Source organism: Anarhichas minor, unplaced genomic scaffold, assembly GCF_050575085.1.
Source record: "Anarhichas minor isolate MPS153535 unplaced genomic scaffold, ASM5057508v1 ptg000001l, whole genome shotgun sequence".
NCBI lineage: Eukaryota > Metazoa > Chordata > Actinopteri > Perciformes > Anarhichadidae > Anarhichas > Anarhichas minor.
The window spans coordinates 1218246-1236796 of NW_027466447.1; the positions used below are offsets into that span (position 1 = coordinate 1218246).

Below are 18551 nucleotides of genomic sequence, written 5' to 3' on the forward strand. Positions count from 1 at the left end.
GTATGCTGTCTACACTGAAATGACAAATAGCTAAATCTCAATAGTTCCGTGGTTCCTGGTATGACAACAAAACTGTAAAGTATTGCCTTGATACGTTGTAAATGTGGTTGGATCCACAGAACGGTTTGACAAGCATGGCTAGTTGTTGCTCTGCCAGCCCCGTCTCCTGTTTTATATCCTTCCAGTTTTCTTTGTAATATCTGAAATTTCTATATAAGAAGTCATTGAGAGGTAGTCGGATTCAGGGTTTGATCTGCAGGTAAAGCTCTGGTGTGTTACTTCTGATTTTGATCACCTTTTTGTATTTCAGTGCAATTGATAATATTATTCAGGGGTTGTCAGTGACAGACAGTAACATCTTGTATGTTGACAGATCATGCCACGTCATTTTATGTGGCCCGCGAATCCGCCAGCAAAAAAAAAAAAAAAAAGTTAAAATTTTTTATTTTTTTTTTGCTGCAGACTTGATAATAAAAATATCCCCATAGTCGAAATGATGAGATAGAAAGTCGAAGTTATGAGATAGAAAGTCATAACTATGATAGAAAGTCAATTCTGAGATAGAAAGTCAAAATTCTGAGATAGAAAGTCTAAATGATGAGATTGAAAGTCAAAATGATGAAATAGAAAGTCAAAATGATGAGATACTTAAACACACAGTCATAGAAGCAGCTCTTTGGCTGGTTACTGTACATTTTACATATAAATTGTGAGTACATTGAAGGCTACTTTAAATGTGGCTTTAAAACACATGAAATACTTCACGTGGGATTGTGCAAACGCACCCTTGAAAGGATTTTAAGTATTGAACAAAGTTATTGCAATAACTTGTGTTTGATATTTGTCTTTGCTATTTTCTTTAATAGTTTGATCTTTGATAGAGTAATGTGGGTTTCTTAACCCTAAATTAAAAGGATTTAAGTTATAATAACAGAAATGTGCTTAAATATATTTTTACATTTATATAACTGCATGTACAATATTTTTACACTTGAATAAACAATAATCAAATGCAGAGACAGTTATTTAACAATATGTTATGAGTAGTTACATTTACAGTCTTACATTTACAACCGGCCCTTTGTGGGCGACCATGATGCTGATGTGGCCCGGAGTGAAAATGAGTTTGAGACCCCTGCACTAACCTAACACTAAGTGGACCTTTGAGTTGAGATTATTTTGCCACACTGCTGTTTCCAAGGTCAAAAGTGAAGCTCCATGCTGATTGGCTGACTTGATGTGGATTTTCCTGTTAGAGCTATGAAGAGAGGACTCTCCATGATATTACATTACTGGAGTTTCCTCTTATTATATACATATGGCATGTGACAACATTAACAGGTAAAATACAACCCTGATATGTAACCTGACTGTAACTCACCTCTCCAACAGCTCCACCCTTGGCAACGAGTCTGTTGGAGACATAGTCCATCATCCAGTCTCCCTGCCTCAGGTTATCACAGAGCGGATGACCAAGATTATTCTTGGGACGTATCTCTGCCATCACTGCCATCAGCCCTAAGAACCATCATTTTTTCACGGATATTCTTTATGATAATGATGATGATTATTATATTTGTGCATACGTTGAACTTGTGTGGCTTTTATTAAGTGTGTTTTAGGTACCTTGCAGGCCTCCATAGTTGAGAGGTAACCATGAAGGAATACTGTAGCATCCTCCCCCATCCTCTCGCTCCTCGGCATCACAGCGGTACAGCAGCACGTTCATGTCCGCTAGGGTCAGCTTGGACATGATGCTGAAGCGGTAGGAGTACATCAGTAGCGACGATGACCATCAATGACAGTACAGACAGTAGGATTAATGGTAAATGGACTTGTGCTTGTATAGTGCCTTTCTAGTCTTCCAACCACTGAAAGTGCTTTACCACCATATTTCACTCACCCTTTCACACCCATTCACTGACCGGTGGCTCAGCCTTCGGGAGCAATTTGGGATTAATGGCATGTTTTTCAGCTGCCAACTCATGCATCAACATCAACATTCTAAATCAAGATATCAGATTGCTGCATCCATAATAATACATGATTACTACTTGTTATTGTTGTTTTAGTTGCTGAGGCATACGAACATCTTCAGCGGCTTGTTGAGAATAGGTGGTGTACTTTGTTCAGCCACGCAGCCAGTCTGGTACTGAAGACTAAACTGGATCAGATGGTGTCTAAGCGCCCCCAGCTGATCCTGGGACCTGGGCTCCAGAGTCACCCTGTAGATGAACACAGACCACAAACAGATCTAAACTAGGCCAGACATGCATGAAACTAATCAGAGGATTCAGACAGACTCAGAACAGCACTTTTCTTTTACTCCATCCATTGACCCACCTGAAGATGATGATGCTGCCTGGTGTGAACTTCTCAAACACTATCTCCTGAGCAACACTGTTGTGTTTTGACACCATAACTGCCTTTTTCACCACCTTACTGTCCTTCAGCTGGAAGATATTTCGCAACACTTTAAATGTCTCGACATGATATTTGAAATATGTATTATATGTATCATTGCATAGTTTTGCATGTTGTAAAGCCTTTATTACAATTCATATATACTTAACATTACTGCTCTCTGGCAGAGGCACTAACCATACAGCACTAGAATGCTTTTATTTTGTTGACCTCAGTACAGAGACAGCAACTCAAGATAATGTTTAAATGTATCCAGAATCCTAGACCACTGAAGATGACTTAAGTTTGTACCTGGATTCTTTCTTTGATCTCTACAGTGCACTCCGGCAAGCCATTGATGTTTGTGTCATCTTTTTTGTTGGAGTTGGTACTCCTCTCAATGGCCAGAGCCTCCAACACCACCTCTTCAATATGACCTATGAAGGCATGAAAAAGAAAAGAGTCTCGGTAAGCTGGAATCTCTAAAAGTGGAGGCAACATGCGCCTAAGGATGAGGATAAGATAAAAGACAGAAAAAAAGCTGAAAAATAACCACCCTCAGTACAACATTTGGTTTGCATATTGTTAGTATTATCTCTACTTGTATGCTTGAATTGTTTTTTTAATCTGTTTTGTTATGTCTGTAATTCTATCTCCATCTATCACTATGGATTGTATTTGACTGCCCTTTGCAACAAGAAGCCCAGAAACAAAAGATAAGAGCTTAGGATCAGGATGAGTTTGTACGACTATCACCTGGTATGAACAAAGGTGGAACATCATTTGTATAACGGTGTGTTTCTGGATTCTCGATCGCCCTTCGCAGCACAGCCACCACAGACTGGTGATTACTGGGACAGTGTCTGGTCACTGCAACCACGTCCTCATCCAACTGCTCCACATACACCTGCACATCCAACCAGAAAAAAAAGATAGACGAGATTTGAAATATGACAACAAACAAGGTGATACCAGTGCTGTAACTACATATAGAATCTCCTCATTGCTATGTGGGGGTTATTCTAACTTCATTACATTTTAAGCTTGATTATTTATCAATTTTACTAATATAAAAGTAATATGTACTTTGGCTCCAACAAATATTCACTCCATCACCTGAGAAATGTGTACACTACACTGTCTTAGTATCTCATTTAATTTAGTGGTTTATTCTGTGTGCGTAAGAATAACAAGCTTTGACATTCACTTAAACACAGACAGTGGCAGAATTTCAGTCTTAGTATTACTGGATCTCAGTGCTGCATTCGACACGGTCGACCATGACATACAAGTAGAAAGACTAACAATCTGGGTGGGACTCTCTGGCACAGCACTTAACTGGTTTGAATCCTACTTGAAGGACCGAGAATACTTTGTGTCTGTAGCTAATTACACATCAGAGCTGACTAAAATGACATGTGGTGTTCCCCAAGGTTCAATACTGGGGCCTCTTCTGTTCAACATCTACATGCTTCCACTAGCTCAGATTATGGAAAACAACAAAGTGTGTTATCATAACTATGCAAACGACACACAAATCTACATAACTATATCACCAGGGGACTATAATCCCATACAAGCGCTGGGTAAATGCATTGAACAAATCAACAACTGGATGTGCCAGAAGTTTCTTCAATTAAAACAAAGATAAAACAGAAGTAATTGTTTTTGGTACCAACGACGAATGATTGAAGGTCAGCACTCAGCTTCAATCACTGATGTTAAAAACCACAAACCAAGCCAGAAATCTAGCTGTTGTTATGGATTCAGACCTCAACCTGAACAGCCATATCAAGACAATTACAAAATCAGCCTACTATCACCTGAAGAATATATCAAGGATTAGAGGACTTATGTCTCAACAGGATTCGGAAAAACATGTCCATGCATTTATCTTCAGTAGACTCGACTACTGTAACAGTGTGTTTACAGGTCTCTGTAAAAAGTCAATCAGAACGCTGCAGCTCGAGTCCTCACTAAGACCAAGAAAGTGGATCACATCACTCCAGTTCTGAGGTCTTTGCACTGGCCTCCTGTCCAACAAAGAATTGACTTTAAAATCCTGCTGTTGGTTTATAAAGCACTGAATGGTTTAGGACCAAAATACATCTCTGACCTGCTGCTATGAACCATCCCGACCCCTTAGGTTGTCTGGGACCGGTCTACTTTCTGTTCCCGGAGTCAGAACTAAACATGGAGAAGCAGCATTCAGTTTTTCTGCTCCACATATCTGGAACAAAGTCCCAGAAAGCTGCAGGTCTGCTGAGACCCTCAGCTCCTTTAAATCAAGATTGAAGACTTTTCTGTTTGCTGCTGCCTTTAATTGAACCAGATTCAAGGATATTAATTAATTTCCTGCATTTCTGCATTTTACTACTGTATTTTATTTCTTACACTGCTTTTTAGTGTTTTAATGACTGTTTTTAATGTTTCAATGAATGTTCTTAATTGTTTTTAAATCTCCTTCTCTTTTGCCTTATGTTTTGATGCTTTAAATGTTTTTTAGGTCTTGTGGGAAGACACCTGAGAGAAGGGATGTGTTTACAATTTGTAAAAGATCAGTGGTCATGCAATTTGAAATATTTTTATCCAGAGGTCTTCTGAAGATGAAAATGTCTCCAAAGGTAAAAAACGTATTTAAATTTGAGTAAAATAATCAATGAGCTGCCAGCCAAGAAAAGATGCCAAACATCTGGCTCTGGTACATATGCATAACATAATGTTGGATATTTCTCTTTGCACTTTGTCCAATATCCCTTCTATCCTGTTTATTAAATGTTGACTCTATTTGGCCCTAAACATAGTCCCAATTTTTGTATTTTAGCCCTCTCTGTGATTGAGTTTGACACCCCTGCCATATATGCTGTATTATGCTAAAAGTTGTAATTTTGTAACTTTTTGGGTTGTTGCTGTGCCACGGGATCTTTTTAATGTAAAAAATGTGCCGCAGCTCAGAAAAGGTTGAAAAACACTGGCTTAGATGATATTTACTGATTTCATTTCTTCAAATCTGAGGCCAAGTTCGAAATAAAACTCCAATGAACTGCTCCTATGAGCAGTGATTGGCTAGTACTTGATAGCTTGAAGCCTCCTGGATTGAATGCTATGCGGAATTATTGCTCATGTTCTGTAACCAGTGTCCCTATCACAGCACAAGCCTTTTCTCTCCTTTCTGTGAACTTGAAGTTAAGCCCCATGATGAACTAGTGAATTAATCAATGACTGATTTATCTGGCGATAGCAATATGCTTTCCTATGCTATGACAACATGTTTATTATTATAATTTAACAACTTAATGCTTAAGTTGTTAAATGTTACTCATCAAGTGGCTGGCGAGTTAGCTAGCTAGCTAGCTAGGTCCTCCATTCTTTAATGCTTCACTGTTTACAGAATATGACCCAAAAATAGTTGTCACTCAACTGGCGATAGCTATGTGCTTTCCTATGCTGAGACAAGAGTGTGTAAATAAAGCATTACATTGTTAAATTTTACTCATTCAGCGGCTGGCTAATTTCACCATGCTCTCATGCTACATTGGTTTCAGAAAATTGTCCACCTCAAATGCTAGGAGACTAGTGGCCACCAGCCCGCTGAGATCCACGGCCCAGGGGTTTGCGCTGGCAGAATTTGACATGATACAGCCACTAACTGAAGGTTTTTCTCCAGAGTTACAATCCACTTTCCTCTCTGTGAAGTCTATGATAAACCGTAAATTTATCAACACAGCTGCCATGCTGTGTCGAGGCTTTCGTCATACCACAGTGGTTTCATCTAAATTAGGTTGAAAAAACAATAACCATTAACTGTGCTGTGTAGATTTAGTGCCAGTGTAAAAAATTACATTTAAAGACACCTCTTCTTAAAAATTAAAACTAGAGATTTCAAACCTGTGAACCGTATTATTATTTACTTCTGGCAAGGGAATATTATAATGCAACACAAATAATCAATATCAAACAACAGAAATTAAGCGCTGGGTGATGATGCTACTTCATATGAGAAAACAAACCTGAGTAAAGCCCTCAGAAGCTAGCTCCTTGTGAAGCATGTTCAGTGCCAGCTTCCCAGCCAGAATCCCAGTCTGCAGGTTGACCTGGTCAGATGTTTGGGCCTCAGAGTTCCAGCAGCTGTACTGAGGAGCTTCCCTCAAGCCCTGAACAGATAACAAATCAGATCATAAGGCTAATTTACTTCAATAGTAGTTTGTGACAAGACCAAGGTATATTTATGTTTATTGGTAGATCCGCCCAACCAAACATTCTAATGACTATACTATTTGTTGTCTATATTCATGCTGCTCATATGATGAACACCTACTCATAACGCTCATACCTTTTCTCAACTGCCACCCACAAATCAAATCTCCAATTCAACAGACCATATTGCATTACAAAATCTAACGAACAGATTGGTAAGTTCAAAACTCTCAGCATATCAGTTCTGATTATTACATAACTAAATTACATAACATACAATAGTTAACGACCTTTGTCGTGAAATTTTTTCCGGGGAATTTGAGGTTCCCAAAGGTTCCAGTGGCAAAGTTGTGTGCCTCAGTCGGACAGGTGCTGGATAGAGTTGGCCAACAATAAATTTCTTCTATGGCTTTGTGTGGCTAACTTTACTAAAAATGTGAACACCATCTGAGCTTCAGTAACATTCATATTCAGTCAACAGTGAGAGACAGAGTCATGCTACACTGTGGTACTTAACATGCATTTGATCGTACCTGATGAAGAAGCAACTCATCATATCCTCTGGTGCTGCCTGTAGCACCGCAGGTCATTGACACCAGGGTAGATCTGGGCAAGAAGTCGTACACTGAACACTTCTGAAATAACACAACAGGTTAAGACTGGCCTATGATTAAATTAACAATTAATTAACTCTACACTTCCCACTTTTTTTATCTAATTGTAAGATATTTTTGGTAGCTGGACCTCTTATTCTCCAAAAAATACAAATGAAAGTCCCACACAATCCCCCCCTCATTATAAAATGCTGCAAAATCATTGTCCACAGTGACAGAATCTGTGACCACATTGTAAATATCAAGAACAATTGATTTGTGGGGAGTCTCTCCAGAGCCAATCACATCACTGAGAACAGTGGGGTGTCACCTCACAGCAGGTGATGACGAGGCTCTGCAAGGTGGGTATTTTAGCTATCTGTGTAATCTGGGACTGTAATAAGCCATCTGCAAGATGAATGGTTATTTATTATTTTTATCGATAAGAATTGAGTTTTCTTCCTGCCGCTATTGTTGCATATTAATAGCTTTTATCAGTGAAACACATGAAGATTTTATGATGCATTATATATGTCACCAAGGTTAGACTTTGTGTACACAACAGGATATGGACATACTTTTAAAAGAAACAGCCTGACAACAGACTGCTGCCTTTCTGCAAACCTTCAACATGTCATTAAGATAAGATAAGATAAGGCAGCCAGTTACATAATCTTAACAACCACTCATGGCACTAGAAGTAGACAAAGACATGATGGCAGTAATAATAGTAGCAGTAGATTTAGCACTGGCAGTAGCAGAAATATCAAGAATTAGTACAATAATTCAAGTATAGTCTGAAGTAGGTGAGAGCAGACCTGAATGGCACTGTGATTGTTCGGGCTGATGTCCACAAACATGGTGTGAGTGACAGCTGGGATCAGAGGCTGAAGGCTGGGCTGTACAAAAGCCCCTACAGGCTCCCTGCCAAACCTGGGCAGCCAGCCCCTTTCCGCCTGACTGTCTGTGGCACCCACAGCATCTGAAAGAAACACAGGGAAGAGCAGCAGCTGCACATTATATAAGCCAGATCAGTAAGGATGACAAGACTTAATGAAAACATGCAATCGCCAACTGACCAACAAGTAGCACTAACAGCCCAAGATATGCTGCAATACACAAGAAGAGGAAGACTGCAAGCCGGTAAACATGGATATAAACTGGATTCAAAATACTTGGAAAATGGTTGCAAATGTTTTATTAGACATGCTCTACACAGGTTTTCTTAACTTAGTTTATACTCGCTGTAGTGAAGCTGGCATGCGTGCGTGAAGGGTCCTTTGGTTTTTGGGAGCTTTTCAAATGTAACTGTTGCAAATATTCACTAATAAGAGTATGAATAACATGTCTGAGAATTTACAAAGAAGGCTAATCTGCTTTTAAAAGCTTTAGAAAGTTGCGGTCCTAAAAAAACCTACATTTGAGTAAATATTTTGCAGCCGAATCAAATTGTTTACAGGATATTCAACCTTTGTTTTTTTTACAATGCATTTGATACTTGACTTGTTTCTTTACAGGTCTTGTACAAAGCAATAAAGTAGCCCATGAATATAAGATTTCAGTTTACAGTTGATTACAATTCCTCCCCGGCATAGTGGAGATTGGTTTAAATGACTTGATCGCTTCTTCACGGTACGTTTTGTTAGTACACCCTCTGGCGTTTAAGAGAATAATGCAACAATGTGAGTTGAGCATAAACACCCTTTGTGCATGTTTGGATCTGAAGAGGATTGCGCTACGGTGCCACGTTTGAGTGTAAACAAAGTTTGGGACCTCAAGGATACACATAATGTATTTTGGATGAGTAGCTGAGCGCAAGAACACACACGCATACACACTTGGTACCCGCCTGTGAGCTTTTGTATCTTTTGCATTAACAATCAAATAGGACATATTTATACTCTGCTCTGACTGGCTGATGGTCATGTATTATGGTCTTGTTTGTCTGACTTCAGTTAGTAAACTGTGCTTTAATTCAATGAGTATCTATCCTCTTTTATTCTGAAAGTCAGAGGTGCATATTGGCTGTTGTTTGCATGTACACAACTTGACTGACCACTTCCCCAAATATGTATTTTCCTTTCTAATGTTAATTCATGTGTGTGTACATCACCTCATAGTTCACATAACCTTTTAATTTCTAGAGTACTAACTCCACCCATCATTTTAAAAGTAGGCAAGGGTGCATGGATGTATGAGGCAGGAGTTATTAAGTGGGTGTTAACATTCTATTTTTAGATACATTTCATGCTGTAAATTACTCCAAACCAGTGACTCTATCTCTCCATTGACCTGCAACATGCAGGGCTTATTTAAAATAGTAGATGTTGAGCCATTTTGAACCCTTGAAATACTGATAATAATAATATTTTCTAGACATTTAAAATTAAATGTCAATATTAACACCAGCATTGATGTGTTCCGTCCAGTACAGTCATATCATTTAGTCTACAACTCAAAATAAATGTTTAAGTATGCTGTACCTCAAATGTTTGTTTACTTTGTTGCAAAATAAAATGCTTTGAATGGCTGTGGGACTGAATTTTGTAATTAGTGAAAAGATGTTATCATTTGGTATTTGGTCAGTTTTCAGTTGTTCAATATTATACTCAGTGTGTTCCTCCCTAACTCATAAACAACATAACATCTGACAAAGAGCAGTCTTAAGCCAGAGAGGGGTGTTTGTCATGTTCCAAACTACACACACAATGCTGGTATGGTTGCTTACCTCTGATGAGTGAGGTAATACCTAGCCTAATCAAACAGACATTATGCAGCTCCTCACTGCTAATGAATATCTCAGCCAACACATACAGGTCTGGCATCAGAGAACGAGCCTGATCGAGCATGTGCTGCAGAGCCAAATCACAGCCAGCAGGGTCACCCCCAGACCATGCAAAGGTGGGTACAGAGTTAAGATCAGAATGAGAAGAACGAGGTGGATAAGAGATACCGGAAGAGATATGATGGGAGGATGATGGAGATGGCCAGAACAGATCTTGTTCAAAACAAGAGAAAGATGGAGCATGCAGCATTATGATGAACCATGGTTTAGGTTGATGGGATTAGGGAATCAGGTGAAAATAATTGGAGACCAAAGGATTTATAGTTAAATACATTTGCATATGGAAATGCTGGTACATGTCAGATGCAATTGTAATTCCAAAGTCCAACTGATCACTGCAGTTCTTCACTGTCTAACAGACATTCCAGTGTGAAAACAATCCGTGCAAAACTGCATTTTCTGGCGGGGTCAGTACCTTGCACTAAACTGGTGATTCCCAGGTGATTTACAAAGACATTGTCAAATGATTGAATGCCGGTTAAGATATCAGCTGTCACATAGAGGTCAGGCCTGACAGCTCTGGCTGCTGCAAGCATCGCCTAGAGGGACCAACACATAAAGTACACAGTAATTAACCTGGAGTCTATCCACCATAATTAAATATGTGTTTCTTTACAAACCCATTATTCCAGCCTAGGATTAGATAAGACTACAGATGGTAAGAGGGGTCCAAGTTGTCATGGCTTGACTCTGTGTGGGACCCATAAAACTTTGTAAAATTGAAAATTTTACATCTGCTTCTCCAAGTTGCTAAATTATATTTTATGACTGGATCTAACCGGCCACGGGGCCTCAGAAGGCTCAGAGGCGGCGGCGGCCGGGTCCGGGGGTAGCTGCGGCTCAGAGGTGGCAGCGGCCGGGTCCAGGGATAGCTGTGGCTCAGAAGAGGCAGCTGGAGAACACGGGGGAGCCGGCGTCGGCCGGACCGCCGTCAGGACCGCCGTCAGGACACGGGGAGCCGGTGTCGGCCGGACCGCCGTCAGGACACGGGGAGCCGGCAACAGCTGGACCGCCGCCAGGACACGGGGAGCCGGCAACAGCCGGACCGCCGTCAGGACACGGGGAGCCGGCAACAGCCGGACCGCCGCCAGGACACGGGGAGCCGGTGTCAGCGGGACCGCCGTCAGGACACGGGGAGCCGCCGTGAGCTGCGACCCAGCGGAGGTGGAAACGGGGACTTGAACATTCCTCTTCCCATGTCTCTTCTCTTTAGGGTTGAAAAAACATCCTACCAACTTGTGGTTGGCCAACTGGACACTACGAGCCCCTCCCAAGGCCAGCCGGGTTTCCTGAAACAGGTTAGAAGATCTTGGTGCAACGTGCACCAAACTGTGGTCTGCTGAGTCCGTTGTGGTCAGTCGTTCTGTCAAGGGAGCTCTGAACAGGACCCAACAGCAAGACCACAAGACAGGATTGAGGTAAAGAAAATACTTTATTTAATACTCTACAGATGGCAGGATCGACGGTGTGATTTCCCGAGGCTCGACACCGGAAGGCAGGCAGGATTCACTATGTGGATCCCTTGGTCTGACACAGGGTGGCAGGCAGGATCGACGGTGTGGTTCTCCGTGGACCGACACCGGAAGGCAGGCAGGCGAGTAGACATAGGGGTCGACGCCGATACGGGGTCGAAGACGGTAGGGGAATGAAGATGGGTCGGGAATGAAGACGCTACAAAGGATGAAGATGGTTCGGGAATGAAGACGGTACGGACTGCGGATTGCGGCCTGTGACATCCAAAATGGAGGGAGACCTGATTTCTGAGACACCGTGAGCAGACGATTGGATGCGGGAAATGTGTTCTGCCTGAGATGTTGCCGCCGATATAAAATCCTCAAGAAGCTTGTTCTTGTTTTGGAGCTCAGACTTCAGCCGATGAATGGAATCCTCCAGACGTGAGTAAATGATTTTGCAGTCCTTACATACAGCCATATTAAAAATATTATTGGGTTGATAAATATTGAAGCACAAACATGAATCAGGAGCAGATCACAGATCAGCGCTGCAGCGCTCTGATCGGCATCCGTGTCTTCAAACCAAATGTTTGGGCTGCGCTCTCTCAGCTCATCAATTGTTAGTGCCTTACTTCAGGGTTCCTGAAGTGAGCAGTCTGAAGCTGAGATATTTGACTGGGGGCGGTCTGCAAATTGCTAGTTTGTTGGCAGAAGGAATGAGCAAACAGAGAGGTGAAAAATGCAGAGCCCCTAAAGATTGTTTAACTTCCCTCCAAACAAGGCTCTGATATGACATCAATATTGACAATATTGATGTCAATAATTTAGTTTTTCATATTTGCTGATAACCAAACAAGCTCTGCCAGATACCAACAGACATAAGGAGGACAAAAGGAGTAGCAATGCTACTGGTGTCATGGATGAAAGATTTATTATGACTAATTTTGACAAAGCAATGTCATATATGTTCCATATAACACCTTTAAACTCTTCCACTCCACCCCTCTTTACCATTGACCCCTTTTTGTCTTTTACGGGGACAGGATTTTTAGAGGAAGATAGCAGGTCAGCAGTATATTATATACCATTGGTTACACAGATTGATGCAAGATTTAACCATTTTTGACCACTAAGGAGTGGATAAAAATAGTCAGAAATCTTTCCAATATACCAGACACCAAGACCTTGAGATCACCATTGAAAAATATATGTTTGGTTTGGTATCTATAACATTTGACATTTGGAGATTTTTGAAGGAATCCCATTTTCTGATGATTGGATGGCGAGCATTTCTGTTCTAGAAACAGCTCAATAAAGCCCTTATTGTCAGTATACCTAGGACAGACATACGTCTTTAGTTTGTGGTTGTACAGTTTCATGAGGCTTTGATTATCCTAGAGGTCACAACAGGTCATTTTTTACAATTACATCAAGTTTCACAAAATGTTCTCACTATGTGAAATGGCTACTATGGGGACAAACATGATCACATGTGAAAACAAGAGTCTCAGCTTTCCAGTCATAATCAATTTCTGCAATTCCAAGACTGTTATGTATGGAAATATTCAAATACCCCATTTGAAGATAAGGCAAAAATAACATTTATACTGTGTGTAAAATACTGCATGGTTTTTGCCCTCATAGATACTCATAGAACCTGTTTTTATCCACATATCTTGAGGTGAGAGGTCAAGTGCCCCTGTGAACATGGCCATACCAGTTTTTCCTCTCCAAAATGTTGCCAAATTTAGACTTTGGAATCAATGGATTTAGACACTGTCATCTGCAAGGAGTGGAAGAGATCATGATCAGTCAGCTGTGGTTGCAATGAAATAGTAAGAGTAGTACCTCAGCCACATGCAGAGGAGTAGACAGGCAGTTGACCAGGCATATACCAGAGAAGACCTTGGCTGTAATCTCTGTGTATGTCTTCATATGAGCCCACAGGTAAGGGCAGTCCTCTGGTTTCTCTCCATAACGAAGCTTGATAGTGTCATCTTGACAGACCAGTTCTCTCTGCAAGTAGACCTCTGAGCCTGCAGACAACATTAGAAGAAGGAATGGCAGATTAAGGTACTTGGAAGTGCAAATATGTCTATTGTTTTATGTGCTTTGAATGGCTGCCTGTCAAAATGTGGCTACATTAAAGACACCTTTTATATATATAATCAATGTGTTTACTAGATGTGTTTATTTCAATCACAATCCTTAAATTACTTGCATAACTTTTGGGTGTTCATTTTCATCAGAAGAGAATATGAAGCAGACATAATCCGAAAGATCACCTTGACCTGTGGATACCTGTAACTAGGCCCATTGGGCAATAAACTTCAGAGAGAGTCTGTGAGGGTGCTCTTAGAAATAAACAATGTTTAGGTTGTTGTAAAACTAAATACAAGAAAGACTATTATAAAAAGAGCTTAGAAAGGAGGTTGAGGCCTCCTTCTCCCTGTGTGATAATCATGCACCTTCCTTAACAAGGAGATGTCTGTTCTAAAGTTTAATTGGTAGGTGCAGCTGACAGTCAAATGATAAGAGAAGATAAGAAAGGACCTCGGGTGAAATTATAGAGCCCTGTTGTCGGCTACTTTTCTTGTGTAATAGCGCCTCCATTAGACACAAATTGTAATGGTATATGATCCTGTTGTTGGGATCTGACTATATGGCTTCGACATGTGCTGTGGAACAAAGAGAGTCAGGCCTTCCCTTTTGCAAGCAAAGGTTTCATCCTGATTGTAGTTTGATGAGCACCAAACCCCCAGCTCTGAAGAAATTCACATTAGGGTGTGAGTTTCCTCCCCCCAAAAACTATGTGTTCCTGAAGTTACCTGAAAGCACCGCTGCAATCTAATTGGCCGAGGGCCAAGACACCCCAGGACCCCTGTGGTTCAGCCACCTTTCTACAAAACTACCCTGCAACCCCCACCTCAACGCTTTTTTCCATCGATCCCTCCGGGGTAAGCAGGAGGCACACACTGCAACGTTGTTCCCCTTTATTTTTTAACCAAAACCTAGGTTTAACAGTTTATATTCGCTGGCCGAATTCACCAAACTGTCTATTTTATCGTTGTTCATATCCACGAAGCGAACCCTTTTATTCCTACAGAAGTGAAGAAGCAAGACTTCTTCAGAGAGAGAGAGAACTTCCACTCTCCACCAAGCGCCTCGTTTGCTCCGGTCATAAGGATGCGAAATCCCCCTTATCCACACGAAGCGATTCTCTCCCACAGAGAGCACACCTCCCGCGGCCCGCAGCCGCGCTGCCTGAGCCCACAGAAGCTCAGAAGAACCCCCCTCAATCACCACGATTGCATCGTACCGTAAGGCGAAATAGATTCTGGGCAGAGTTAGAGAGAGTTTCATTTGTGTTTATTTTATCTTGTTTATGTGCTTAAAGTACTGTTCATTTTTATAACGTGGTGTATGCTTTATGATCACCGACACTGGCGATCCCTGAAATTGCTAGTGTTGTGTAGAAGTAGCGTGTATTCCATGCTACTGTGATTCGTGTCGAGACAGCCGCAGTGAGGTCGGGGACTGCGTCTCAGGTCAGAGGTCGGAACCACGTCTGTGACAAATAGCCCGGTTCTTGCTCCTCTGGCTGGGAGAACAGTTTACCGAACTCCAGCGCGACGCGGAGGATCTTAATCTTTTGTTTTATTTCATTTTGTTTTGTTCTTTTCCCTTCTCTTTTACTAATCCATACACACATATAGCTTTGAGCTAATGTAGCTATGTGCTAAACGGCTACCGGCACGGGTAGACGCCGGGTCTTGTTGGCTATCCGCCATTTTGAGTCTCGCGCATGAGAGACGTCACCACGTCCCAACTACGTCATACATTGCTGAGCTGTTCCCTCGCTCCTCCCTCGCTCCTCCCCCTTACGCACACATACACACACACACACTACATGTACACACATACATGTTCACTTTCACTCTGAATGTGTCATAGTACTCAGACTATTGACATTGTGAGTGAACACTAATTATGAGACTTAGTTTATCGTTTGGTTATTGGTCCCTGTTCGCAGGGTGGTGCCCCGTTATTATTAATAATCATTAATAATTGTTACTGACATTAATAATTCTATTGATGTCAAGAATTTAGTTTCTTAGATGCTGATAACCCAAACACGCTCCTTTACGTTCCCAACACCGTGTTTCCTTCATAACCAATCAGAGACCCTCAGTAACTATCGGGTTTCAATCAAGAACATCCCAAACTATTAGCAGGAGCGGAGTATGAGAAGTTTAAAAAATATTGGCGGAGGAAATTTTACTGGTCTGCGTTCTGAATTCACACTCTTCTGATCTGTATTAGGACTGCCTGCAAATCAAACTGCCTGCTTTGGAACAGTTTTTTGTCAACAAGGATGCACATGTACACATATTATGTGCACATGAGTCTCACAATACACATGCCTGCCAATAATTTCACACTATTCCACTAATCTACATCTTGACACCAGCAAAGGCAGGAAAGAAGAAGACTGTTAGCATGTAAACAGTGATACAAACAATGCAGGTTTCAAAATGTTCGAAGAATCGTGAATGTGTGTGGACCTTTGATAAATAAAAGTGTTATGTGAGACGGGTGAAGTATGGACATCAGAAAATGCTAAAAAATATGTTCTCACACAAGTGACTCTGTAAGTCTAACTTAGATACAGCATAGCTTTAAGCTGTATTTAGTCAGCATGCTAACATGCTCACAAGGACAATGCTGTTTTTGGTGTTCACCTTCTTAGTTTGGCTTGTTAATGACATTCCAATCAGCAGATGTTGATGGGATTGTCATTCATTTTAGAAGGTATTTGTTCATAACCTAAAGTATTGGAAAATTGAAACGTTGATGATGGCACAAGATGAAAAGTCAGGAGATCACCAAAGTTATTAGTGTTATAGCCCGGCAGACAGAAAATTAGAATTATAAAAAAATAGAATTTGGTGGTCAAAGGTCATTGTGACATTTTTAGACAGAACTCAAGAATTTAAATGTTTTTCAGCAATTTCTGGATATAAGTTACAGTATAGGCTATTGAGCTTTGAAGGTAGGTAGGTCTGTGTGTGTGTGTGTGTGTGTGTGTGTGTGTGTGCATGGACTTGTGTGCCTACATGCAAGTGCATGTGATTGCATGACAATATGTGAAGCCAATCTAGCAAATGTATGCAACTAAAATGGTGTTTGTGTGTGTTGATATCATGAATGTTAAGCTATTTTTTTCTTTATTTCTCAAACAAAATAAGGTAATAGGCTTTTAAAAAGTAAAGATATCGAAGGGTTATAACAATTAGAAGTTTAAAAACTTCGAAGGGTAATAGGTAACATTTTACAGGGACTGTAAACATGTGACATTCCTTTAATAAAAATGCATCAATATTGCTGCTAATCACAGACAGATCTCAGACTATGAAAAAGTAAAAGTAAAATATCTACCTAGCATTGAGTATGCAGAAAATTAATGAATTCTTAAATAATTTTGCCTCATTTAAAAACACGGTGGCATTATCTTAAAAACTGGTCTTAAAGGGTTGAAATTCAGAAAATTAATAGAGATTTGGTATTCATGATCAGGACTTGGGAAAGTGAAAAATAACTATGTATTTTATAGACAATTTAGGAAGGGGACATTTTATTCCTCTAACGACACTAGAACAACTTATTTTTACAGGATGCAGAAGGGTTAAAAACTCCTTTAGCCACTCAGGCAAATAGCTCCTCAGCCATGGCTTTTTGCTCACCTCACTTTAAGTCATACACATAGCAGTATCTCCATATTCTGACCCAGGAGATCTCCTTCACTACCCATAAATACACACCAGAGAATAAAACAGGTCATGAAGTTCCTCCTCAAAAAGAATGTCTGAGTCTGTCTGGGCGGTTTGTTCTGTCAGAGGGAAGGACCCAAATGCAGACCAGGCAAGCAGATATACAAAGAAAATACTTAATAATAACGAAATATGCTTACAAGCTATGAATCCAAAAAATAAACACAGCTGAAATCTGTATTTGTAGAAGAAACAAAGCGCATAGAGCAAAGTAGACGAGACTAATACAACACAGGTGATACATAGAAAAAGGGAGGGAAAACCACAAAGACTGGAAGTAAAAAAAACACAAGAAGCAGAGAACTTCCATAGTTATTCCATATAGAAATACACACAGCCCACATTCAGAAATGTAGCTTACAATAGTGTTACCCTAGTTCTATAAATACAGGCAGAGCCCTCTTCTGGTCTCTATGGGTAATACTCTCCACCTCTCACGAGCATGCATTCACCCACAGCTTAGAAGTAGGGGGCCAAGGGAGTTACAGGGAGGTACAGCCAGTACGTAACTAAACTGAGTAGAGCCATGGCGTAACCCTGCAGGGGTTAAAAAGAAAAGCAGCAGACTCGCTGTTCACCACATTATTCGGGTCATCAAGGAGCACAGGGACATATAGGTGTATCAAGCCCAGAGGGAGGGTAAGGTGCAATACAACTATCACACACACACCCCTTTCACCAGTACTGTGTCGTTCCAGCGAACACAGACCCTAAGAAGGACCTGACATGTTGAAAAGATAGAACCGTATTAACAGGCAAGGCGTGGACCATGACGTCGCCATACACGTTCTCAACACTCACCCCTACAACAAAGCCAATGACACTGCTACGTTGCATGTAGGATGTGAACAGACAACAGTTGGAGGGTCTCTTCCTGCCTGCCTGTAGGCTTGGGAAATGCACTCTCAAAGCCATTCCAAGCATTTCTTGGATAGGGTTTTACGTACAAACTGATGGGGGCCAGGCGTTCAACATAACATGCCAAATCACAAACTGGGCAATGCAGATGCAGCTTTACCAAAAAAAATCCAGCTGCAAAACCCTTGGGAACAAAGGAGAGATATAGTCTGTAGTAGAGTGTAGCCCCGCTACAGTCACCATGGGTGTTTGAGGTGGATATCTGGTGATGTGCAAGATAGGTTCAAAACGTCTGACTAGGGACCCTCTTGGACATCTATGGAAGTGCAAGACAGGTTTCATGTCCGAAAGTTTGAATAGGACCCCTTTT

At 41.0% G+C, this 18551-nt stretch overlaps 1 protein-coding gene across 1 annotated transcript in view; it reads right to left on the minus strand.

Annotated features, from left to right (window-relative positions):
* Positions 1–18551, minus strand: part of LOC142947585 (glycogen debranching enzyme-like) — a 54683-nt gene that overhangs the window by 13575 nt on the left and 22557 nt on the right. Inside the window, 11 exon segments of the mRNA XM_076089660.1 lie at positions 1382–1518; positions 1627–1757; positions 2091–2225; positions 2344–2453; positions 2716–2840; positions 3160–3310; positions 6414–6549; positions 7105–7235; positions 8012–8175; positions 9922–10045; positions 13341–13528. Of these exon segments, the coding sequence (XP_075945775.1) occupies positions 1382–1518; positions 1627–1757; positions 2091–2225; positions 2344–2453; positions 2716–2840; positions 3160–3310; positions 6414–6549; positions 7105–7235; positions 8012–8175; positions 9922–10045; positions 13341–13528 (1532 nt within the window).